The sequence below is a fragment of the Lissotriton vulgaris genome, chromosome 10 (genome assembly GCF_964263255.1).
Source record: "Lissotriton vulgaris chromosome 10, aLisVul1.2, whole genome shotgun sequence".
NCBI classification, from domain to species: Eukaryota; Metazoa; Chordata; class Amphibia; order Caudata; family Salamandridae; genus Lissotriton; species Lissotriton vulgaris.
The window spans coordinates 1,020,912,732-1,020,939,723 of record NC_141698.1 but is presented as its reverse complement, the minus strand read 5'-3'; the positions used below and the strand labels follow the sequence as shown (position 1 = coordinate 1,020,939,723).

The 26,992-nt window shown below is 44.7% G+C and overlaps 1 protein-coding gene and 1 pseudogene across 1 annotated transcript; both read left to right on the top strand.

Annotated features, from left to right (window-relative positions):
• The first annotated feature begins 2,355 nt into the window (after positions 1 to 2,355).
• Positions 2,356 to 2,898, top strand: LOC147689246 (cis-aconitate decarboxylase pseudogene; annotated as a pseudogene).
• Positions 2,899 to 11,015: 8,117 nt separating this feature from the next.
• Positions 11,016 to 12,108, top strand: LOC147689245 (histone PARylation factor 1-like). Its single transcript, XM_086940053.1, has one exon. It carries the CDS (start codon positions 11,041 to 11,043, stop codon positions 12,001 to 12,003), a length of 963 nt encoding a protein of 320 aa, XP_086796179.1. The 5' UTR covers positions 11,016 to 11,040; the 3' UTR covers positions 12,004 to 12,108.
• The last annotated feature ends 14,884 nt before the right edge of the window (positions 12,109 to 26,992 follow it).

Below are 26,992 nucleotides of genomic sequence, written 5' to 3'. Positions count from 1 at the left end.
GGAACGAACTTAGTCGAGTGAGTACTGCAGCGCCGGCACCTCCCCAACAGACAACCCAGAGGGAAGCTAGGGGTACCGACGGAGAGGTTAGTGTGTAGCGCCCAACGAATGTGTATAACAAGCGTGCTAAATCGAGCGTTTTCCTTTGTCCTGTGAACATTGGGAATGTAACAACGGTGATTTATGCGCTTAACGCCTGACATTCATTGACTAAAATCTTTTTTCACTAACGCTGATATGATTTGTTGCTCTGGTACTTTGGTAAGAGTGACAAATACGTCTTCCTAAAAGGCTTGCAGCGCTAGTGCTGAGATGACTGATTGATTTGACGCTTCGAGTGTAATTTCGAAGGTGTGAGCTCAACTATGACAGAGTATGTGATCACTAAGGCTCCCAATCCACGTTGTGGGAATACAGCTTTCCTTTGTTTTGTCATATGAAGCAGCAAGCCTAGATAGTCACTTGGCCATTTTAAATACACGGAAATTACTTGGTACCGACTAGTGGGTCATTGCAGTTGGATTAAACACTGCTGTTGCATAGTTTCATATTTTAAGAAGGTAAATATGTTTCTAATTCCCTCCGCTAGAGTGGTGCTCCATGTACCTGAGTTGGAGCCAGGTGAGGTGAGGCTATTCCTTCCTGCCACAAAGGTGAGTGTTTAACAACAAGGGGTGGTGATGGACAGAGTTTCTGAATTAAGCAGAATACTCTCACCCAGTCAAGAGATCAGGGCTAGATCCAACACCGTTTTTTTAGCTCACTGCACCATCCCAGCTCAGAACCTGGCTATATGCAAATTAGTCTGTTCCTGTCCCAGTGCATGATGGGAACAGGGCAACCCAAACTACCAAGCCAATTCTTACACTGGGAAGGAAACAAGCTTACGGGGACCGGTTTCTGGCATTTCAGCCGTCGTCGGACCGGCTTGTTTGAATCCTGATGGTGCAATGAGCAAGGGACTCACATCTGAGTATACCCTTCCACGCTTATGGTGGACAAAATATTTAACAACAAGGGGTGGTGATGGACAGAGTTTCTGAATTAAGCAGAATACTCTCACCCAGTCAAGAGATCAGGGCTAGGTCCAACACCGTTTTTTAGCTCACTGCACCATCCCAGCTCAGAACCTGGCGATATGCAAATTAGTCTGTTCCTGTCCCAGTGCATGATGGGAACAGGGCAAACCAAACTACCAAGCCAATTCTTACACTGGGAAAAAAACAAGCTTCCAGGGACCGGTTTCTGGCATTTCAGCCGTCGTCGGCCCGGCTTGCTTGAATCCTGATGGTGCAATGAGCAAGGGACTCACATCTGAGTATACCCTTCCACGCTTATGGTGGACAAAATATTTAACAACAAGGGGTGGTGATGGACAGAGTTTCTGAATTAAGCAGAATACTCTCGCCCAGTCAAGGGATCAGGGCTAGATCCAACGCCGTTTTTTAGCTCACTGCACCATCCCAGCTCAGAACCTGGCTATATGCAAATTAGTCACAAAGGTGAGTGAGCAGGCGAGCATGATGACAAGTTATAACTGTCTTTGATGACTATTAACTTTTAAGTCAGCAATTGGATTTGTATCCAAGTGTGCAAATTCAAGCACATACTAATAGTGCCTTGTTTGTTCTTTCTTTTGTATGTATCTGGATGATTGTTCTATGAAGCCAGGAAGATGGTAACTGATCACATATAAGGTGATATCAATTCTTTAATTCTTTTATTAGCAGTAGCATGCAATGGTCCTGAAGAAGCAGCGGGAGACCACCTGGCTCCAGTAGTCTGCAGAAAGATGTCGACCTAAGATACTTCATAGTAGTTATTTTGTTACACTACTATTGCACTGTTTTTATACTTTGGGACTGAAGGGGTACTGAATAAACTTTTTTCCCCCTATCACTACCCGATCTTAAACTTCTGTTGCTTTATCACTCACTGATTCACTTTCACTTTCTTCTGTTTATGCACTGCTATTCAGTTTTTCACAGACACGCTTCCCTACTGACACGTTTAACATAGATTAGGCTTACAACATCTGCCAATCTATTGTGGATACTTGACTTACCAAACGTGTCGATCCCCAAATGATGAACGGCGGTCTCGTGAGCTGACTGATGGGAACTTGCACAGTCTGGGAGATGTTCCACTGGCTAGTTTTCACCTTTTAGCTTTTAGGTTCACACAGATACATGCTTTAGAAAGTCTTATCCTTGACCTACTGTTATTTGTTGTTGGTGTAATTAAGTCATTCGGGGTTATAGCAGTCTAGGTCGGTAATCCTCCCCTGGGACCCTCCTCTCTTTGCGTTTTGTGAAACAAGACATCGCCTTTAAGAGATTCCAAGCTCACCTGGGCATGCACTGGGTCGCAGACGCTGCCATCTCAGCTAGAAACCAAGTCATCAATATAATGGGCTCCTTAAAGCCCACTGCCATCCGCTCCATTCTTCTGAGGGTCCCAGTCTCCAAGTACATCAACAGACCCTTCCCAGAGTCTGAGCACCAGGCCCGACACTCCTTCCAGTTCAACGCCGGCACTGCCCTCCTGGATGGCAAGGTGGGCATCTCTTCCTTCAGCGAGGACAGCCTCAGGAGACCTGACCTCATCAACCTGTTGAAGAAGGTGGTGGTGGAACACCCTGAGGACATTGTGGCTAACTTCGACAAGATGTACGGAGAAGTAGCGCTGCTCCTGGACAGCGGAGAGATCGTGACGGGCAGATGTGACACCTTCTGTGGACACTGGAGGAAGCCCCTCAGCCAAGAATCACTCCATGAGAAATTCCGCTCCAACGCTAGCCATGTGCTCCACCAAGACCAGGCGGAAGCCATTATTGAAGTGGTGGAGGAGATCGAGAGCGTGGCAGACAGCTCACACCTGGCATTCTCGCTGCGGTAAAGGTGCAGACAGCTCACACCTGGCATTCTCTCTGCGGTAGAGGTGCAGACAGCTCACACCTGGCATTCTCTCTGCGGTAGAGGTGCAGACAGCTCACACCTTGCATTCTCTTTGCAATAAAGGTGCAGACAGCTCACACCTGACATCCTCCCTGTACTAAAAGTGTTCAATCAAAATACATCCCTCTCACAAAAGTTGAATGACGCACCTGGTGCACTCATCTTTAATATACGTTGTTTTATATAAAATTGAAAATCGCCTCAAGGAGAGGAACATTATCTAAACATTGTATAAAACAATGAGTGACAGTCATGTACTCACCTCTCATGAAAAGAAGTGCTGTCATGTCTCACAGAACAAAAAGGTCCCCTTTCAGCCGTACAAATAAGAAGCATCTGGCTGGCCAGAAACTATAGGATTGAGATTCCTAGAACCTCATCAGTGCTTTGCAAGGACTGTAAAACGTTATTTTTTAATTATTGGCATTTATTATTTGTTTATTGTTACAAATGAGCCCTGATCTCACTGAAATATCATGTCTGCTTCACAAAGAATGATTCGCCCCGGGAGCCAAAGAAAGGGACAGCTGGATCTTCAAATTTATACCAGTATTGAATTCTCTGTGTCCCGCTGTATCGTGTACTTTTCTAAAAGCACAGGACAAATTAAGTCAATGCAAGGACTTTCTATGCCAGTCTCTCATGTTTTGTTAGTGAAACATATTTTGTGTTTTCTGTTATTTATTTATTTTTTACTAAACTTGCTGTATTTATTGTACAATGGTTGTATAGTTTTTTAAATAAAAATAAGCTGAAATTTTAGATACTGACTCACAAGTGAGCAACTGCTTGGTTCAGGGAGAATGGAGCCTCTCACACAAACTCTCATTTTCAGCTGTTCCTCAGCATGCTGTCCCCCTTACTAGAGTTTAACAACCTGTACCAAAAAAAGCTTCCCTGTTGTAAGAAGCTTCCCTCACATGCACAACTACTCAAATAACAGCTAAATATACACATGAACAAGTACTTAAGATTGATCAGGTCTTGGCACAAATTTAAAATGTTAACATTCTTTGGCTGTTGTCATCCAGTTTGCACCACTGTGGTCGTTCTCCGTTCTCACAATCTGCCACATACGCTGGAAAGCAGAGCATATTGGAAAGTAATCAATCATGTGGAAATACCAAACAATCATAGATTTACCAGCCACTTCTTCCATTTGGATGTCTATGTGATAGTTGAAGTCACCTAGCAGCAGAAAGTTATCTGCCGCTAGGATACGGGGTGCTAAATGTTCCATCAACCTGGTACTGAAGTCCTTTTTCTTTTCCGGTGAGCGATAAACAAGGGATCCCTTCAAGGTTGTGTTATTTTGAGCTTTTAGTTGAATGATTAGTATATCCACTATGGGTGACGAACATGAGTCTATTCTTAGAGGGATTTTGGGTGTATGGCTACCTCTCCCCCCTTTTTATGCTGTCTATCACATCTCAGGCTGTAGCCTTGTGGAAGTGCTGGGGCTATGGCGGGTAGGAGACTGAGTTAACCATGTTTCCGTGACAAAACATATATCTGGCCTTGTTGAGTCTAGGAGGTCCCATAGTTCTGAAGCGTGTTTAGGAATCGAGCGTGCATTAAAGTATGTGCAATGTAGTTAGGATGGGGTACTAGAGCTGTTATTGCTAATGGATGGGTGTTTGCTTTTAAGATGGGCATCTATTGAGGGCCCCAAGTCTTTATGCCTGCCTATGGACAACCTATTGGTCCATGTAAATTTGCAAAGGTCACACTGCCAATGGGTGAGCTTCTCCGCAGGAAATCATTTTTGTCTGCAGAGTGCTCCCTGAGTGTGATTCCCTAATTTTATGAGCTCCTCTCTTGAGTAGGCCTTCAAAGCCATACACAGTTATTGTGGTTTAGACCTGATGAGATGGACGTGTGGAGGGGAAGAGAATGAAGGATAGGAAAAAGATACAGCCCTCCTGGTGGATGGTGCTGTCCAGGCATGTACGGGTGCAGACTTGCTTGCCTTTGGCGTTCCAGTGGTGCGCAAGCGTCCGCGTCGGGCTCCGAATTAAGTCGGAACTGGAAGCCGGGGCGGAGGAAGGCGCTTAAAAGACTAGAGCGTCAACTACCCAAGGATAGTGGGCGTTGACCTTCCAAATTACTTTCCGGGCTGCTCTCTCTGCTCAAACAGCACCTAGAGCCACGGCGGACCGGAGAGATGCCCCGGACGAACCACAGAGGAATGGGAAGGACAGACGAAGCAAGTAAGGATGGGTTAGGGAGAACAGTAAAGTATTTGACAGTTAGCAGTCCACAAGAAGCACAGTACACAATATTTAAAAACATTAAACAGGTATTGCCAGTTAAAAAAGGTATTGCCGATTACAGGCCAGTTAAAAAATTAAAACAGAGGGGGTACTCACGGTACTCCTCACTATCCAAGTGCACGGTTTGTGGTCTAATGACACCAACAGCTCCCTGTAATATGGCCAAAGTCCATAGATGTCTTTGGAAAGGCGAATGACATGGTTTCTTCTCCTTCAAATAATCTGCTCACATAATTTAGGGCTTTAAGGCGCTTGATGCATTTTACAAATAAATCACACCCTGGTATTGCTTTTCATCCATAGACCCTTGATTAAACGCTTTAGTGATTTTAGTGCTGTTTAATTAATATTAATGGTCAGAGACCCCTCACTAGAAATATCCTGGTTTGGTGTCAAAGAACATAATAAACTCTGTTTCATTCAAATTGGAACATCTTACAATTAGTCCCCTGTCCACTTTCTCAACGTACGTAAAGACATAGGTAATTTTTGGTAATAAAAACATAAATCCAAGATCAAGAGCTTCATGTCTTGCTAATTGTATGTTATTGTTATATTTTTTAGATTCTGCAGCGCTCTAATGGTGGCCTTGTAATATTGTGCAACCATCAAGCTGAGACTGGAGCATTCTCTGCATTCTGTAGTCAGCTATTTACGCAACCAGCCTTTCCGTGGTCAGTCCAGTGGTCATAGCTATCTGGTGGCAGAGATTGCCAGAATGTGCAGCTGGAAAGGGCTGAATGAGAAATTGAGAACGGTCCTTAGACGAGGCTCAATGATATGATCAGCTTATGTCACCTATAGAGGTGTATCACCCGTCCAGGAATATTTATTCTAGTTAATCCCCCAAATATCTCCAAACCCTTATAGCTGATTATTCACCTTATATGCCACTCGTTCGTGTGTGGCCATTCTTTTCATTGTGTGTATCATTCTTCAATATCTGACAGTAAGGGCTATTTACACTGCCTTAGAATGCAAACCATTGTGAAGGCTAATGCTGCATCCAGCCATCTTTTTTTGTGGTTATTAATTTTGATGACATCCTGAGTGCTGTGTGACAGGGCAGGTTGAGCAGTTGACTCATCTAGCGAATGTGTCACCATACTGATTCCCAGTATGATTGCAGTGATGGGCAAAGACATAGGATGTGTATCATGCCTCCCTTAGGGGGGTGCCGCGCCAGAATTCTGCAGTACTAGTGAGTTTTGTGCAGCTGTGTTTATATATATATATTCACTGAAAATACCATAGGTTTTATAGACATTATAGTTAGGAATTAGTATTTAAAAAACCTTAGAAATTCACTGAAAAAACCATAGGTTTCAGGGACGTTATAGTTAGTTGGACATTTCACTCGTACAAAACGATAGAAAGTCCCCTGTTATAGGTAGTTGAGCTAACTTTAACTCGCTCCCCGCAATGCACTGCTGATGACATCACATATTACATCATTCATGACATGGTCAGTGACATCACTGATGACATCTCAAATGACATCACTGATGACATCATCCAGTGAATATGTGTTTCTATAAAATGTAAATATGTTTTATATATATGTGCCAAGGTGTATTGAACAATGAATGGGTTTATAAGAATCAGGATGCATGATTAAGTAGGTGTGCGACTGAGTGTATAAGTGAGTGATTAATTATGTCTTCCTTAATACATGTGTTACCAACTGATACAGACATTCACACAGTTTAGGTTGTCAGTTGGTGTGTGAGCGGGTGCATTGTTTGGTTAGCAGCTAAATGAGGATCTATATCAGCTATTGATTGCTTGTCTGAGTGTTTGTATGGGTGGGTGAGGGGTATAACTCTGTGGATAGATATATGAGTGGATAATTCACTGGGTATATGTGTTCAAGTCTGTATCTGTGAAGGGCTCTATGGCTGGGTGAGTGTGTGTACGAGTGTCTTGGTGAGTGAATGAATGCCTCAGCAGTACATGTGTGAGTAACTGCATATGTAAAAGGCAGTATATATCAGTGTTGGAGTATATAAATGAGTATATGCAAGACTGAGTAATTGTGAGAGTGCCTGTGTGGATCACTGTGTGCTTGTGTTAGTTATTGTATTAGAGTGTAAGTATGTGTTATTATATATTTAAATAAGTGGAGTAGTATGTGTATAACTGTACAGATGAGTAAATGAAAGTGTGATTGATTATTTCCATGACTGACAAGATGTGTGATTAACTCTTTCAATGAGAGGCAGTGTCTGAGTGTCTTTATAGATATGTGACTGGATATGATAATGCTGTATTGATGGCTGACTGTATGTATGAGTGACTGTAAGGGTGAATGAGTGGATGGGTGTGTAGACCCACAAATTAGTGAGTGGATATGTACTAACTGGTATTGGTGTGTTAATGGTTTGGAAAATTATAGTCTGTATTTTAGAGTTGGTGTATCAAGTGTTATGATAGGGTCTGACGAGGTGCATCAGTTTTTCTCGTGGACGATGTCATCAGTGATGTCATCAGTGATGTCATTTGAGATGTCATCAGTGATGTCATCAGTGATGTAACTGACCATGTCATGAATGATGTAATATGTGACGTCATCATCAGAGCATTGCGCGCACGCGAGTTATAGTCAGCTCAACTAACTATAAAAGGGGGATTTCTATCGTTTTGTATGAGTGAAATGTCCAACTAACTATCACGTCCCTGAAACCTATGTTTTTTCCAGCAAATTTCTAAGGCTTTTTAAATGCTAATTCCTAACTATAATGTCTGTAAAACCTATGCTTTTTTTCAGTGAATTTCAAAGGTTTTTTAAATGCTCATTTCTAACTATAATGGTCATTAAACATATCTTTTTTTCTGTGTTTTTTATTTATCATCCCATTCTCAACCTGATGAAAACTGCAAATCTCACCACTCTTCCATCAATACCTTCTGCCAAAAAAATCGCCACAAACCAGAGCCACAACTAACGCTACTGCTATGCAAAGTAGGCGTTCCTGTGCAAAAAAAACTAAAAACACCACTTCCCTATACTTTCAACAACCAGCTAAATCTGCAATGTGAGGTTACGTGGTTTGACTATGCTTCGTATCTACCCGCCATTTTGTGTTTAACCGCCATTTTGTGTTGCCTCACTCAGGCAGCACGGCGGACGCGGTGAACGCGATGTTTTTGCCTTTTCAGCTGCTATGTGTCTCTCTCGTTAAAGAGTAACTCTTGCCCATGTTTACGAAACCGATGTCAGGGTTTGTCGAGTCTGTAAATCCATGTCTAGACTGATTAATCCATGTCTTACTCCACTGTTTGGGTCCCACCATTCTTCTTGACTTTATCTTGTTTAACTGACCTTCGCTATTCTCTTCGTGTGTTCTCTTGTTACATAAACTGTCTTTTGAAGCATTCAAACTTGTTCTACCACCTGCAAATTAAATTACGGGCACTAGTGTTGATTAACTTGAGGGGAGGAGAGCACACAGGGTCTGAAAGAAGGGTGTGTTTTAGACATTCAATAGCTTGTTTTCAAACTATTCCTATTTGTCAGTTTTGTTTGTTTTGGGAGTTGGCATTGTAAACCTGTGTACTATAATAGATTGTGCGCCACGGAATAAAGTGGCAGTCTCCTGAGAACCTACCATTGGTGTACTTACAGGACAACTGTGCTTAGCTGCAGCTAATAAATCTGCTTTTCTACGCCTAACAGAGTGTCACGTGTCTCTGTCTGCCAAGGCAAATGAACCCGGAGATCTTAGGCGTGCCCTGCGCCGCCTGGCCCATAAGGTCAGATTCTCCAAATGTGATCTGAAAACAGGCGATAGGCCGACTTACCAGTAAGAAATTAACATCAACCTTTAACTGATGTAAGGAGTTCAACTATCTACTGCGTGAATTACACCCAACTCACAGCCCACATCTAAAGACCAACATGTGCTAGAGGTAATATTCATGCAGCTCCGACACTCAACAAGGCCACAACACGCAGCGCCACCACCACCAGAACCTCCCCCCCGGACCACCCCCGCTACTAACACCGAGGCAGCGAAAAACAGGACAACGGACCTTCCAAAATAACATGTCCCATCAGCCGCACAATCGCTGAATGTTGGGAGATGTGGCAACCAAGTATGTGTGAAGGAGGCAAGTCACTCATCAATAATAATGCACAAAATGCCAAGTGTAGCGGTGATGTGTTGCACAGACCTCACTATGCAAAGCACAAACCTCCCCATGTGGAGATATACTATTGATACTTGTAATGTAGTGCACAGTGGACGCAACCATGTTACCTCAGGCAGTGGGGAAGATCTCTGTCATGTAGCTGTGTTGGCCACCCCCTGGAAGCGAAAGTGGAATGGGCTGGTCTAACGTATGCCACTCCAGTGTAGGAGTATGAATAAATAGGCCATGCCCTGGGCGTGGTTCACTTGTGGGAAGACCAATGAGTCTGCAGAGCGGCTGCCCTCAGCCTGGCACGTGGCTGCTGTCATGACCACGGGCCTCCTCCACACAGGCCCCCTGCGAACCCAGTTGCACAGCACCGCAGACTTATGTCTGTACCGACTACTGCCTTCAATCTACACTGCGGACAGCAAGGTTTACATATTGAATTCAGCTTTGATTTATTAATTACACAGAGGATTGTACTCTATGTCCTCGGATTTTGTCAAGAAGAAGTGACAAAAAGCATTCCTTGATGTCTATGCTAACTACTGCCTTTGATCTACACTGCGGACAGCAGGGTTCACAAATTGAATTTAGACTTGATTTATTAATTGCACAGAGAATTGTACTCTATGTCCTCAGATTTTGTCAAGAAGTGACAAAAAGCATTCCTTGATGTCTATGCTAACTACTGCCTTCGATCTACACTGCGGACAGCAGGGCTCACAATTCAGATGCAATGGTGATTGCAGATGACGCAGTCCACTTTGCAAGATGCATTGCTCTCAGTGCGGCCCGCTGGGACCACGCCTCATCGCAGGATACGCACACGCTGTGTACTTCAGGTGCTACTAACTCACTGCACCATAAGTCATCTCTCGTGGCCTTAACAAGGCAAGACAATGCTCTCAGTATGACCCGTCGGGACCACGTATCATCGCAGATTGAATACACGCCGAGTACTCCAGGTGTCACTAACTGTGCAGCTCAACTCAATGCCATGTGGCTGTGCGCCCATCCTGACCGCTGCCTGTGCCCTACACTGGGGTTACACGGTTCACAATTCAAGATTAGTAGCGACACAAATTGTGTAAGAGACTATATTGTGTTAATAAGACCAAATACTCCCAATCTGTGCAGCTCAAGTCAGCATTACCTGCCTATGGTCCTTTGCTGACCGCTGCCTCCGGCCTACACTGTGGAAGACGGGCGACACGTGGTGTCAACTAACCCTGCTCAACACAAGCCGATCCCACGTGTGTAACTGGTTCCTGACTCCTAAATGGCAGTGACCCCAACTTCGTGGCACTGACCACACCACCAGACTCCCTTCAATCAGTGAAGGATATTTGCATAAGGAAAGCCAGCAACACGTGGTGCCACTGAACCTGTACTACGCAGGCCGGTGGGGCCACCAACGTATGCACATGGCTATGGGCTCTTGCTCACCGCTACCTCTGACCTACACTGTGGAAGACCGTCGACACATGGAGCCACTAACCTTCTTCAACACAAGCCGATCCCACATGTGTAACTGTGTCCTGAGTCCTGAATAGCAGTGACTCCAAGTCTGTGAGTAAACCACAGTACTAGACTCCTTTCGTGACGTGACGTGATCGTGACGGTCAGAGAATGGTGATTACTGGTGTGAAAAGGCTGCTAAAAATGAGAAAAAGATGCGGTCAAACCAAGCTAGTTTTCCAGACACCCTGAGACAGGAGGTGGGAAGTCTGTATAGACTTGGGATGCCAGAAGATTTCTATCACTTTTGGACATTCTGTCAGGCTCTTGATCCAAAAAATACTTGTGATGCTCTCAAATCAAGCCTCGGGCTTCAGCTTGTTGGTCCATATGATGTACTCGCTGGGAAACACAAAACATCAAAAAAATCGGAGTTAAATTTCAACCTACACTATCGGTTTTTCTATGATCCTCCTGAATTTCAGACTGTTGTTGTTGGTGACAGCAAAACACAGTACCATATGGGATATTTTAGGGACTCTCCAGATGAACTACCAGTGTTTGTTGGGGCAAATGAAGCAAAACAAAATGGAACCATTATTCAAGTTGGTGATAACATTTTTGCCGCGGTCAGGTTGTTTTTATCTAAAAAGCTTAAAGAAGTGTCAGATAAAAAGACATGTACCCTTTTGAAAGACCTGGATGAAAAGCTGTGTGGGGCAGCTGAAGACTATGGTTATTCACTAGAACAGAAAACCCTCAAAATGAAACAGAGGGATAAAAAGGTGGTGACTAAATCATTTCATGGAGCTGGCCTGATTGTGGTGATAGATAAAAATGATGTTGGTTACAGAGAGCTTCCTGAGACAGACGCAAGCCTCAAAAAAATATGCAAGGCCATTGTCGAAGCACCCAGTGATGACCTACGGATGAAAGCGTTTGCACCCATTCAGGAAATGATGACTTTCATTCAGTTCGCAAATGACGAATGTGATTATGGCAAGGGATATGAGCTTGGAATAGACCTCTTCTGCTACGGGCCACATTATTTCCACAAGGTGGTGGGCCAGCTGCTGCCTCTTGCCTACAACCTGTTGAAGAGGAACTTGTTTGCAGAGATCATAAGTGCCCATTTGGCAAACAGAACAAAGGAAAATATAGATCAGCTGACAACATGAGCCAAAGAGAAGCAGATACCTGTTGTGCTTTAGATGCAGTAAAGATTATTATTATTTTGTTGTTAGTTTACATAGTTTTCTAATAAAATAAATGTAAAAAATGCACACAAAAAAACAAAAAAAAACAAGCCGATCCCACATGTGTAACTGTGTCCTGAGTCCTGAAGGGCAGTGACCCCAACATCTTTGCAGCAACCACAGCACCAGACTCCCTTCGATCAGTGAAGCATATTTCCCAGATGCAGAACTACGAGCTGTCCGCGTCATTGTGTCTATCCCTGCCCTGTTCCATCGTACGCCACGCCACGCCACTCCAATTACATTCTAACGGTGGTCCCACATAGCTACCTGTGGCAGGCATACTCGCTGTTGCTGTGCAGATCAGTGGTCTAGTTCTCCACATCGCACGGCCACTCCCGGAGGGCAGGTTTGCACACACACCACACCCATCCGGCACATGCGGCACAGGCTATATGACCATGCAAATATAATAGATCGACAACGTCTCATCCTTTATCACCGGTGCAGACTAGCTGGCAAATGCTCCACAGGTCTCAACCATAAAGAGTCCGCGCAAAGTTGGGCAGAAGGTAAGTCGCACCCATAGCTGTATGGCCGTCAGCGGCCTACCATCTCCTTGGAGCGGACTTCATATGCATAGGGTTAGTGCCACCCCAAACTCATGTGGACATCCGGAGCCTACCACCATGTGCCACAAACTTGAGTTCCACAGGCTTAGCGGCACTAAACCCTGAGGTGCTCTCCACCATTGAGGACTCAGGACTCAGCGAAATGTGTGAGATATGCCGGGCCGTGGAGAAGTTCAAGTGGTCTCCGCCATTCAGGACTCAGCGACATCTGTAAGATACGCGCACAATTGGATGTGGTCTCCACCATTTAGGACTCAGCAACACATCTAAGATCGGCGGGGTTTTGACTGGCACGTGCAGTCCGCCCACTGCTGCGCACTCTGATGGCACCAGGTAATTATTTCCTCATGGATGCGCAGAGGCGACAGTCTCTGTCTCTGTCTGTCTCTCTCTCTCACTTCCCTGTCTTTTCTCACTCTCTTCATTCCTTTCCTTCTATCTCTCTTCTTTCTCCCTTTGTCACTCCCTTTCTTTCCTTCCCTCTCTTTTTCTCTCTGGCTTATTTTTCCTTCTCTGTTTCTCTCTCTCTCAGTCTTTTGATATGCGCATTACACACGTCCTAATTTTGTGCTTTATTTTTCAAGCTCTGTCGTCGACATCCATGGTCCCCACAGGAGTCTTCCACCTCATTGTTTTCTATTAGATTTGTTAAATTTTCTTTATTGGTTTATTTTTTTTATAGATACACTAATAAAAAAATAACATTTGAAAATAGTTTATGGCTTATATATGATTATAAAAAAATAAAGTTTGGCAAAAAAAATTATAAACCTTTTTGATCAGTTTCTTAACTGCTGTGTGACTCTTTCTTGTTCTTATTACTGTTATTTGCTGGAATCCACCATGGAGTTAAATTTTGGAGTACTTATCGTGGGAATACTGTTGATCTCTGCAGTTTGCACCAACTTCTGAATACTGTGCTAGATTTATCTCAACTTTAGTTGCATTAAAGTGCTAATAATGAAATGCAGCGTACCAGTTCCCGTGCAAAAAGACACAAGGTGCACCTTTGCGATTTATTCTAAATACTATAATCATGTATTGAAATGCACTGAGGTAGGGCCTGCACTTACAGTGTACACACAAAATCAATGATGATATCTCATTGTATTTATATTGATTAGGAATAGTGCGTCAGGTGCTGGATCTTGACAGGATACACTGCCCAGTCCGTATATTGTTCTGCACACAAAGAAATGACATCACAACTTTCACAACTGCAATGCGAAATTAATTCTGGCGATAACCCACGTTACCACCAGGAATGTTACACCTGAATTCTGCTGGTGTTAAGCAGGACGACTACCTGCAGCATGAAAGGAAACACAGCCAAGAGCCATACCAGAACACCCACAGGTGCCATAGAGTCAATGAGCATGATACAGGGATACCCATGACGGCCCCAAGACTAATTTCAACAACACCAGGACCACCAATGCTCCACAAACCCACACCTTCCCTACTGTTGCGTAGACTGGAGTTGGAATAGTTAAGTTCTACTACTCCAAAGTCCAGTGCCCCCTAACGCAAGTCGTTGTAACGACATGTGTGGTAAAGGAATACGTGATGTAGTCGGGGTAGAAACTGGGTTGTAAAGGAATGTGTGATAAATGCATGTGGGGTTCTATCATACATCACCGCAGAAAGGTGTGCTGTGAGCATCCTTTTTAACATTACAATATCAAATCCTCTTAGAGTGTCAAACCCTGTTTGACAGGTCTGCTGGGTTTGCATATAACACTTGGGAAGTATTTGAAAGGACATTTTCAAAACCCCTTTCAAATGGCCTCATGGCATGCAGTGGTTACTTGAACCAATCATGGGGGTTGAATCCTTTCACTTCTGATATCCTGCTATGGATCCTGAGCAACTGGGCTAAGTGCTCCTTCTACCCTTGACTCCCAGTGGTAGCTAGGTTCCAGCAGACCAAGGCTCCCGCACAGGGGGAAGTATGAATACAGGTCAGTGAACTCGACTCATAACACAAAGATCTCTCCTGAGTACGCACAGATGGCTAGAGCAACAGCAGTCAGAAGTGCACCAGTGCTTCTCCTGTCAATAAATCTTGTGCTCCACACACCGGCAGGGGTTGTTTTGCTGTACTCCTTGCCGGGGTTATGATGATGCAACGATGCACACACTGCGTATTCATCAGTTTCACAGGGGCAGTGCTGGGTCAATCCATGTTGCCACGCATCACGGCTCAGATTTCTTAGGCGATGGCATGACCCTCCGAATTACTTAAATTTCGGAAGCTTCTCCTGTGATTTGGGGACGCCTCTAGGCTCTACACAGGCTTTGGCCCTTCCAATATGCCATTGATGGTGGCCCCTCCTGGCATAGGGTGTCACCTCCACGAGCACCACATGGCTTCACTTAGCCCGTACGGCACTCCTCTCATGATTATCTTAATGGCAGCCCCCTTCTGGCATACAGGGTTGCCGACTGGAATTTGCACATATGCAATGACCATATCGGTGCAGCAGTCATCTCCTTACATCTTGCACTGGGAGTCCATTTGGCTGAGCTCCCCACTGGACCTTACTCCCTCCAACGCTCTCCTCTTTCTCACAGGCACACTTGTCTTGGCAAGCAGGCAGGCGCTGCTGCTCTAGGGTCCACAATAGGGGGAAAATTACAAAAAACAATTTGATGGACAGAATGTAGATCAATGTCTTACATTCACCCCAGTTCAATGATCTGGGCCTAAATCCATCGTTTTTTGCACTCCACACCACCCTGGGTTAGATAATGGCTTTATGCAAATCAGCTCTGACCCTGTGCCCCATGGGAACAGTCCAGTCCGAACTACACAGCCATATCTTTCCCAGACCGGAATCAAGCATCCGAGGACCGGACCGGTTTCGAGGTAACACCTCTCATCAGCCCAGCTAGCTTGACTCCAGTGGTGTGGAGGCTCTGGGACCCACGTCTGAGCTACCCCAGTACACTCAGGGAGAAAATTACAAAAAACAATTTGATGGACAGAATGTAGATCAATGTCTTACATTCACCCCAGTACAATGATCTGGGCCTAAATCCATTGTTTTTTGCACTCCACACCACCCTGGGTTAGATAATGGCTTCATGCAAATCAGCTCTGACCCTGTGCCCCATGGGAACAGTCTAGTCCGAACTACAAAATCTGATCTTTGCAATGATCTGCTCTCGAACGGCCACGGGTACGTCTGCTCCTGTATATAGAATACGGGAAGTATAAAGAGAATCTTCCCCGTGGTATTCTTTTCCTTATTTAATTTCCCAAGCACCTTTGGATAGCGGTGAATGGCTTTATTGGAGAGATGCCTGATCTTTGCAATGATCTGCTCTCGAACGGCCACGGGTACGTCTGCTCCTGTATATAGAATACAGGAGCAGACGTACCCGTGGCCGTTCGAGAGCAGATCATTGCAAAGATCAGGCATCTCTCCAATAAAGCCATTCACCGCTATCCAAAGGTGCTTGGGAAATTAAATAAGGAAAAGAATACCACGGGGAAGAGGTTACCCCCGACATTCGCAGGGGCCTCCTCCATAGATAAGGTGAATCTCCGGCACCCAGAGGGTGGTTTACCATATGGGCAGGGCGATCATACGAACCTGAAGAGACGTAAAGGCAAGGGATTCTCCCTTTACGACCACGTATATTCCAAAGACATTAATCTAGGACACAGCATAACGTGGATTTGGATCCTTACCCATCTAAAAAGAAACAGAACTTTAATCTTAAGGAAGGATACATGATTTTAACCCCAAATGACTTCGAAATTGTCCTGAGGAAGGTGTGCCAATATCCAAAGGCAGTGACACCGAAACGCGTCAACGTTTTTTTTTGTTTCTAGAATTCAAGCACAGTAAATTACTGGAATAAGGTTAATTGTGAAATGAGATCTGTCCTAAAAACACTACAAGGGCTTTTGAATCTTGCAATCAGTAACAGAAATAGATGTTCTTGATTCTTTGGGGTTGTGCTTTTGATTCATAGGTGTTGTATTGTTTGCCTTAGATTAAGTTGTGATAAACGTGGTTAGGATTTGTGGACACTCTAAAATGTGTTATTGTCTTCGCTGTCTTATCTGTATACATTGATGAATTATTTTTAACTTTGTTTTTTATTTACTGTATGAAGTGTCAGTCTTTTTATTAATAACAAAATTTATTATGTAATGCATTCTTTTTTATCAACATGTGTGTGTTTTTTTAATAATAAAAAAAAGTCTGTGAACGGTATAAATTAGTTTGTGACCAGTGATTACAAGTAGTACGAGTGAGTGAATTGTTTTCTCCAGGGATTCTCTTTATACTTTTTGATCACTGGGGAAACACAGGTTGGAGGTCTATGACCTTCTGGTCGATGACCAAATTGATATTTTGTTACTCACGGAGACCAGGTTAGGTGAGAAATCAGGACCTGACATCATAGAAGCAGCTCCCAAGGGCTATGCTATAAGTCATTTGGATAGGAAAGATGGTAGGGGGGTAAGCATTACTATCATTCATAAGCATAATGTCCACTGCACGCTGGAGGAAATCAGCTTAACGGAGTGTGAGACAGGCTCCTTTACGCTTAAGGTGGATCGGAACTCCATTATGAAGGGGGTCCTTATCTACAGACCACCAGGTCAGGCTAAAGGCTTTGCGTCCAGTATTCTGGATTACCTAGCGCAACCTGCCTTGAGGTATGAGAAATTCATAGTACTGGGAGACTTGAACCTATACTTGGAGGATAGGACCTGCCTCACTGCTAGTGAATTTTGCAAGGAAATGGCCTCTCTTCAACTAGAACTTAGATCCACGGCCCCCATCCATATAAAAGGGCATCTACTGAACCCCTTGGTGGCAGATTGGGAGGATATTGTGGTCCGAACCTCCCGCCCTGTTATCTGGACGGATCACCACTTGGTGCTATTTGCGATCAGACGTCCGAAGACGAAGAGACCGGCACATAGCAGCAAGATAGCGGTCTGTAGGAGGTGGGGGGTTTTCTCGCAGGAGCTTTTCACTGAGGCCTTCGGGAAGGATGGCCCGCCAGGGGGCGGTGATTGTCGCATCATGGAGGCTCTGGACTGTACGGCCCCATGGGCTAAAAAAAAACAGTTCAGAAACCAAAAACATGCCCCGTGGTACTCAGAGTCCCTGAGAGCAGCGAAAGCGGGATGTAAACGGCAAGAAAGGCGCTGGAGGGTAGACTATTCGGAGCCGGGGAAAGAGTCTTACAGAAAGGAGTTAAGGAACTACCACAAACTTATCAGAAAGACTAAGGCGGAACACTTTCTAGATAGAATTGACTCAGCCAGTAGATTCAACCCGGGAACTTTTTAAGGTGTGCAAAGAGCTAACCTCCACTAATAGCTTAGCTGCACCGGCAGTGGGTTCAGAGGGGCTTTGTAACCAGATAGCCGCATTCTTTTCCCAAAAGGTGGAAAAAATATATTCCACCTTCCCGGAAGTGGCAAGGAGCGGCGAGTTTGGGATGGAAGATGGAGTATGTATGGAGGAAGGAGGAGGGCTGAAAGAATTTTCGATATTTGCCCCCCCCCCCCACCCCCCCGGAACAATTAATTAAAATCTGTAGCAGCATTAAGTCTGGTTCTCCTAAGGACCCAGCTCCGCCTACAAGGTTAAAAGGGTGTCTGTAATGCCTAGAGCCTTTTATAAGGCACCTGGTGTTGACCTCCTTTGATACTTGTTGCGTCCCTGACTGCTGGAAGGAAGCTGTAGTTCTGCCGCTCCCGAAGAAACCGCACTTTCAGTTAGAGCATTTAGACAACTTACGCCCTATCTCTCTTTTGCCATATTTCGCTAAAGTGGCTGAAAAAGTAGCGAAATTACAATTAACGACTCACATGGAGGAATAGGAGCTTCTGCACCCTAACCAGTCTGGCTTCCGAGCCAGATATTCGACCGAATTGGCTCTACTTTTTGCCACTGAGTCCATCCGACAATTTGTGGATGCAGGTCAAACAGCTGCCTTAATTTTGTTAGACCTAAGTGCCGCCTTTGACACTGTAGCCCACCACACCCTGGTACAATGCTTGCAGAAAGGCGGGGTGGTGGGCAAAGCCTTGGGCTGGTTACAATCTTTTCTGTCGGGCGGTGTTTCCAGGTGAGACATGGCGAGTACTACTCCCGGGTCATCAAGCTGAGACAAGGTGTGCCGCAGGGATCGACCTTGTGCCCGACCTTGTTTAATATCTATGTGGCTCCCGTGGCGGGGATTGCCGAGAGGTTTGGGATCAGGGTCGTGTCCTATGCGGACGACACACAGCTGGTGGTCTCCCTAACCCAGGCGGCAGAGTCGGCCGCCTTCAGCTTCAGGTCATGCATGCAAGAATTGGCCGCATGGATGGCGGATAACTGCCTGAGGCTGAATGGTGATAAGACGGAGGTGTTGGTGGTGGGACGGGCCCCAACTGTATGGTCGTCGGCATGGTGGCCTCAGGACCTGGGGGGCGGAACCTACGCCATGTGCACAGGCAAAAAACCTGGGAGTTTGGCTAGATCCTAACCTCTCTTTTGACTAACAAACCAAACGGGTGGCAGGGACGTGCTTTGGAATTCTGAAGGTCCTGCGTAAAACTTTGGACCTACTACCTATGGCAGCTAGGAAGACACTAGTCCATGCACTAGTGACTTCTCGCCTAGACCACGGGAACATCTTGTATCTAGGCGCTCCAGCCAGATGCTTACTGCACCTGCAGGGAGTGCAGAATGCAGCAGCCCGCCTCATTCTGAGATGCCCGAGAAGATCTTCTGCCAGGGCAGCACGGGCGGCACTTCACTGGCTCCCAATTAAAGAAAGAGTTGCCTTTAAAGCACTCTGTGTCTGCCATATTATTTTGCGGGGAAAGGCTCCTGCTTATCTAGCTGACCTTGTGTACTCACACATCCCCTCACGTCTGTTGAGGTCGGGTGGGGTTGGCTTGGTATGTGTGCCGGCCATAAAAAAGGCGAGAATGGGTGGCAGATCTTTTCGCCTATTGGCGGCTAAACAATGGAACGCCCTTCCGATGGAGCTCCGGATGGAGACCCAAGAAAAATGTTTTAGGAAAAAAACTTAAAACACATCTTTTTCCTCAAGGATAAATCAGAGGGTTCTGGGTTGACCACGGCTATTGTTACCGCAGCGCGGGGACACACTGGCATTAGTGTAACCATGGCTCTTTACAAATGGACTTATTATTATTAGCACAGATACTGTCCAGTACTGTCACCTCCATGTATTGTGCTACCCAAGGCGCACATACAATCAGCACACACAATCCCTCTGTGTGCACTGCTCAGTACTGTTTCCTTTCTGTATTGTGTAATGGTGTGCTACATACAAACACACCCATTGCCGGTACACACATTCCCCATGTGCATACTGCAAAACACTTCACCCATCATGTATTTTACTTCTCACAAGCATACATACACCCAGCAAATGCTTTCATTGGGCACATACTGCACAACACTACATTTCTCATGTAATGGTTTTTTCATACATTGGAGGGCAATAATGTATTCTTATTCTTTTCTATGGTCATTCGATTTAGTAGCTGTAATCACTCAGTTTTCAATCATGTATACCAAGCTTCTTATCTTTAATTTAAAGTAAATCATCAAATGTTGTATGTTATCTTAAAATCCTTTATTCAATTAAAAAAACATCACTTTTTTTGCAGACCCAGCCAACGTGTTTCATCCCTTATAAGGAACTAGCAGCCCGTCCCGACGTTGTCCGGGTATGAATTGCTGCCGGCCAGTAGTATATTGTTTTGTAGGATTTCGTTTTGATAGCATTTCTTATCTGTGACAGGCCTGTGAAACGCTCCGATTCACAGTACACTGCTGATGCACTTAAGAGTGCGCGTTCAGTGGTGTGTGAACTCAAGTTTCCCTACTTTATTTTTCCTTGCAATATTATATGGCGCAAACTCAACAACATGGCATGAGCACAATTTACATTACAGAAGAACACATTCATTTGTGGTAGGCACGGGGAGACAAAGCGATTTGCCGGCAATCACAAGATGTTGAGCTGATGCCAAGATTCGAAGTAGCTCCCCAGCTCTAAAGTTCGCAATTCTAGAACTTGTGGCGGGAGGTGTGTCTTAAAGTGTATGTCGGTGCTGGCCATCAATGAGAGAGACCTGTGCATTTTTCAAATGGTGGTGAAAAAAATATGAGTATGTTGCTGGAGATGTGGGCCGCTGTGCCACCAATGAACTTACCGGGGGAGGGTAAACACCCATTATTCCGCAACTTTCTTTCCGCATACCATCACTCCGCATACTTTCATTACGAAAGTACCATGACTCCGCAATGCCATTATAACGCATGGCATTCCATTTTATATGCTTTTACCACGCATACATTTACAACAAAATTCGTTGTAAATACATGAATGGTAAAAGCATGTTTTTTTTATGTTTGGATAAGGTAAGTATGGGTATATGTTTAACAGTACTGAGGTATATGTTTTGGGGTGTTTGGATATTTTAAGGGTTCAGATATAGTTTTGGGTTATGGGGTACATGGGTAGTTTTAGGGTTTAGGAATAGGTATGGGTTTTGGGGTAAAGGGGTATTTTTAGGGTTCAGGGCTAGGTTTGGGTTTTGGGTTATAGGGGTATTTTTAGTTTTAGGTTGGGTTTTGGGGTACAGGGGTATTTTAAGGGTTCAGGGCTAGGTTTGGGTTTTGGGGTACAGGGGTATTTTTAGGGTTCATGGCTAGGTTTGGGTTTTGGGGTAGAGGGGTATTTTGGGGTTCAGGGCTAGGTTTGGGGGTACAGTGGTATTTTAGGGTTCAGGGTTAGGTTAGGGTTTTGGGGTACAGGGTTATTTTTAGGGTTCAGGGGTAGGTTTGGGGTACAGGGGTATTTTTAGGGTTCAGGGGTAGGTTTGGGTTTTTGGGGTACAGGGCTAGGTTTGGGGGGTACAGTAGTATTTTAGGGTTCAGGGTTATTTTTAGGGTTCAGGGGTAGGTTTGGAGTACAGGGGTATTTTTAGGGTTCAGGGGTAGGTTTGGGTTTTTAGGGTACAGGGGTATTTTAAGGGCTAGGTTTGGGTTTTGGGGTAAAGGGGTTTTTTAGGGTTCAGGGGTAGGTTTGGGTTTTGGGGTACAGTGGTATTTTTTGGGTTCAGGGCTAGGTTTGGGTTTTGGAGTACGGGGTATTTTTAGGGTTCAGGGGTAGGTATGGGTTTTGAGGTACGGGGTATTTAATTTTATAGGGTTCACGGCTAGGTTTGGGTTTTGAGGTACAGGGGTATTTTTAGGGTTTAGATGGGTTAGTGTTTAAGGGTGTTGGGGTATTTTAAGGATTAAGGGTGGGTTATGAATAGGATTATGGGGTGCAGGGGTACTTAAAGGGAGCAGGGTGGGATTAGCACACAATATGAGACATGGCATAAAGGGTGGAATGTACCACACACCCCCAGCGTTTGTTACACCCCCAGCACACGCCCACAGAACAACGCAGACACGCTCACAAGGGACTACTTTGCTGGCACGGTTCTTTTACCTTTTAAATGTATATGGTGGGCGTCTGCATAGACTATGACCTTCTGCTGCAACTGCCCTTTCCAACACTGTATTGGGTGTTGTAATTGGTGCTGTGGTTCCTGAGATTACCCGCCTCAAAGGTTTGGGCTCTCTCTTTATTATATTAGTATGGATTTATCAGGGCCTAAAAAGATTTTGAACATATCCAAAAATCAGTGCATTGTATTAATTAAAATCGTTTTTTCAATTTTTATATCATACATTTTTATGTTATTTTTTCACAATCTTTTACATGAAAACAATTAATAATCTGAAAATGTGTAAAACAAATCTACATTTCCATGTCAATTTATCTGAGATTACCCTGTGTGTAAACTATTGCTGTTCCTTATCTTTATGGAACTGAATCCTGTCCATTTCATCCCATCCTTTTTATTGTTTATACATGGATATTCAAAAACAGACATAGTGCATGTTCATTTCCAATTTGATAAGAATAAAAAACAACTAAATTCTTTTGTAAGAAGGTAAGTTAAAATAAGTAAGTATGGGCGCAAAATCCGCTCCGCTCGCGAAATTTGCGAATTTTCAGCAATTTCGCGATCTACGAATCTCACGAAATTGCCGAAGAATTTGCAAATTCCAGAGCAGGCAGATTTTTTTTTTGGCCCACAGGAAGCACAGTTAAGGCAGGTGCTCGAATTGAAGCTAACTTTGTACCCATTTTAGAATGGCGCAGGCAAGCTGGCTGAGTGCTTGCTGGCGCCATTCTAAAATGTTTACAAAGCTGGCTTCAACTTGGGCACCTGCCTTAACTCTGTAATGCTTCCTGTGGGCCAAAAATTAAACCTCAACAGGAAGCACTTACAGATATAAATAAAGCAGGTGCCCGAGTTCAAGCTCAAATTCAGTAACGTTTTAATCAGCCCAAAACATTAGTGAGCACGGTTGAGGCTGGGCAAGTGTGCTTTAACCCCATATCTGCCGTCGAAAATTAGCTGTAATACCCGAGGGAGGTCTTTGCATCCCTGACTTTCTCGAGCGGAATCCCCGTTCCTGTGACCGGGAGGCTGCTTTCTCCTCACCTGCTGCCCTGCTCGCTCTGACCCTTTATACACAAGAGGCATGTGAACATGCATAGAAGCCCCGCACCACACACTAGCGGTATCAAACGTCTTCCCGCCCATTCCCAATCCCAACTATGATGGACAGCTCACTCAAGCGACCTCAGCGCCTTTTGGCGCTGTGGCAAGGTTACAGGCACACATGGTCAGTGGAGACAAATCTTCTGGCCCTACGCAGCTGCAGTGTAGGAAAAGCACTATCATTTACTCAACGAGGTAGTGCTTACTGGATTAGCCAGTAGAAAGTACTCCAGTTGAGTAGAGGTATTGCACAAAACGGTGGAATCTTCGTGGATAACTATGCAGGGCAGGATTCATTCTGGCACAAGGCTCCAGTCATAAAAAATAAACCTCAACAGGAAGAACTTACAGATATAAATAAAGCAGGTGCCCGAGTTGAAGCTTGCATTCAGTAACTTTTTAATCAGCCCAAAAGCATTAGTGAGCACAGTCGAGGCTGGGCAAAGTGTGCTTTAACCCTATATCTGCCGTCGAAAATTAGCCGTAATACCCGAGGGAGGTCTTTGCATCCCTGAGTTTCTCAAGAGCAATCTCTGTGTAGTTCCTGTGACCAGGAGGCTGCTTTCTCCTCACCTGCTGCCCTGCTCGCTCTCTGACCCTTTATTCACAAGAGGCATGTTGACACAAATAGAAGCCCCGCACCACACACTAGCGGTATCAAACTTCTTCAAGCCCTTTCCCAACTATGATGGACAGCTCAGTCAAGGGACCTCGGCACCTTTTGGCGCGGTGGCAAAGTTACAGGCACACATGGTTAATAGAGACAAATCTTCTGGCCCTTTACGCAGCTGCAGTGTAGGAAAAGCACTATACATTTACCCAACGAGGTAGCACTTACTGACTAGCCAGTAGAAAATACTCCAGTTGAGTAGATGGAAATCGCAAAATAATCTGCGATTTTGCAGGAAAATCTGCAAATTCGCAGACTTTTTTGTAATTTTGCGCGAATTCGCAGACCACATATCCGCAAAATTCGCCCATACTTAAAAATAAGACATTAGAACACGAACACAAAAACACAGAATCAGAAGAATAAAAATTGGACATGTAAAGTGCAAGCACGAAAACGGTGTAATCGGGAACAGTCTGTGATACATACCAGAATTAATAATACGTGAAAAATTCCCCTAGACACAGAATGAAATAGGAGCTCTTTATTCCTTAAACAACTTCTTCCTGTGTATTAGAGCTCCTAAAAAAATCTTGCAACTCCAAAGCAGATCATGGGGAGAGAGCATTTGTAGAAAAACCAGGGCGGGCCTCACTTGTCCAAAATTATAAGTCCTTGCCAACGGAAGGATATTTCTTTACCGTACAATACTATAAAACTCGCAGAAAAATATAAAGTGCATGTTGTCTTGCTATGAAAAACCTATCACAAGGACAGGGCTTTAAAACAATTGGCTTTGAAAATCCTTTAGGAACAGCTAAAAAACAGTGTATAAAATTTAATCTGAATCTGGTCAGTAGGAAACGGTGGTGGACATTATTAATAAACAACAAATAAGGCTGTCCGAGTGGACCTGTGGTCAACATTATATATTGTCCCACTGTGGGTGTGGCAAGTTCCGTACCCTCCCTTTCCCCCATGTGCCTGGCCAAAACATGTTTTTGATGCCCCTCATATCACAGTGGCGTAGTGGACTTGGGTTCGTGAACAGTTCGGGGCAGCCAATCCTCCTCATCTGTTCCATGACTTAGTCTAGCCAGAGAATACTCAAAACCCCCTTAAGTGCAATACAATCCTCTAAACCATGTTGGTTTAAAGTAGAAACAAGCTTGACCAAATTCTAAACTAGCACATTAGTAGTGCAACTGCAATAAGGTCAAAAATATAGCCCAGACCAAGCTCTTCGTGCATCATAAAGAAGGGGGGGGGCAGGTGGGAACAGCAAGAAGTCTATGCAAGAATTTGTTCCCAGCCACCTGCAATTCATTTACACATTTGTATCTCCTCCAGACATCACAACCGTAGGTAGCTATTGGGATATGTTTTTAGGTCTCACCTGAGACAGCACGCATGCGCTGCTCTGCAAGACTTTTTGTAACGGGGCTTCAAAATCTGACCACATGCTTGTGCGTGTGGTTTGTTTTTGGTCAAGGCTATTGGCCTTTGCGTGCGTATTTCTAAGAAAGGCAGCACGCAATTCGGCAAAGGCGGGTGCATGTCCCACCTTTGCTCTACCACGGCCTATTGCTTGCTGTTACCCGCACAGGCACCATCTGTTTTGAATTATCGTGCCCAGACGCAGGCCCGATAATTCAAAACAAATGTCTAGCTAAGGCGCTCGCACGCACCACTCGTGTGCTTGTTTTTGTTGGTGACGTCTTTCCCTTTCACGCCGCTTATTCTTTAAATGTGTTTAAACATGGCGTGTGGTTTAAATCTCCATATTGGACTTGTTTGGAAATACTCATGAACGCATCTGACTAAGTTAAGTATTGGCCCTATTTGGATGAGGCTTCTGGTCATTAGCTCTACGGTATTTTGGCACTCTGCAGTGTATGTGTTTATACGTAGAACATAACGTATGTTATCTAACATATGGTTAACTATGGTGACGCCGAATAAAGTGGTGACGCCGAATAAAGTGGCTTCATATTTGAGATCATGCAACACATATTAGCATACCCCATTTCTTGCGATTTAACCTCCACTATGTTTGTGTGCGCAGTATGCCTCATAAAGATTTACATTAATGGGTACTATTCTTACCGTATTCGGATGCAGGGTCTTTTTTCCATCATGCTGCATCTCTTAATGAGAAGCCTTTACTACTGTTACGTGCACAATATGCTGTTTGTGATTGAGCACTGACTACGATCCTCACTACTGGGAATAGCCTTTAATTCAACTGCTGGGCACTGTGGTTACCCTAACTAAATATAGTGCGTGGCATCTATGTGCTTGAATCGGTGATATACACGTTTAATATCGACTTGCTAATGGTGCTTTCACCTTTTTAGGTCTGCCTCTCAACCCTCATAATACCTCCCTCCTGTTCTCACCCATGTCCGTTTTCTTCTCTCATTTCCCGCCCTGCCTTCATCCCTCTTCCACCCGCCCTTCATTTGACCTCTCTCCGCCATCTCTCATTCCCCAACCCCACCACTCCTTTTGTTCTTATGTCCACCCTTTAGTCCCCCTCTTCTTGTCTTTTGCTACCCACCCCTCGCCTGATCATTTCCTCTCCCCTCAAATCCTGCATGCCCTCCTACCCCTCCACTATAACTCTTCCCCAGCTTCATTTTCTCTGCCCCATCACTATTTTCTACACTTCTCCTCCAACTTCCTTCAGTGTTGCCTCTATACCTTCCTTCTATTTTCCCCTTTCTTAAATCTAGTAGCCCAGACAATGGTAAAACTCTGCTGCAGAGTGCTTTTTGGGGCTGTGATTATGATGATAAAACCATATTTCAATGAAACTATGAAATAATTTCCAAACTTCATGGTAAATATTGGTTTTATACCACTGAATTTTGCACAATTAATGCACACACACAGGCGTGGCTACGAGCGTCAAGATGTCGGTCGCACCTTAGATGTGCTCCGGACCCCTCTGTCATCCGCTCCATCAGCCGCTGCCATCGGGAACATTTGACACCTTGTGCCCCGTACCTGGATGCCTGGGGGGCCCCCCGCAGCTCCTTTCTAGTCGTGAAGCACTGAATCTGGAGCGGTTTGGGCAGATCGTGTCTCCCGGATCTG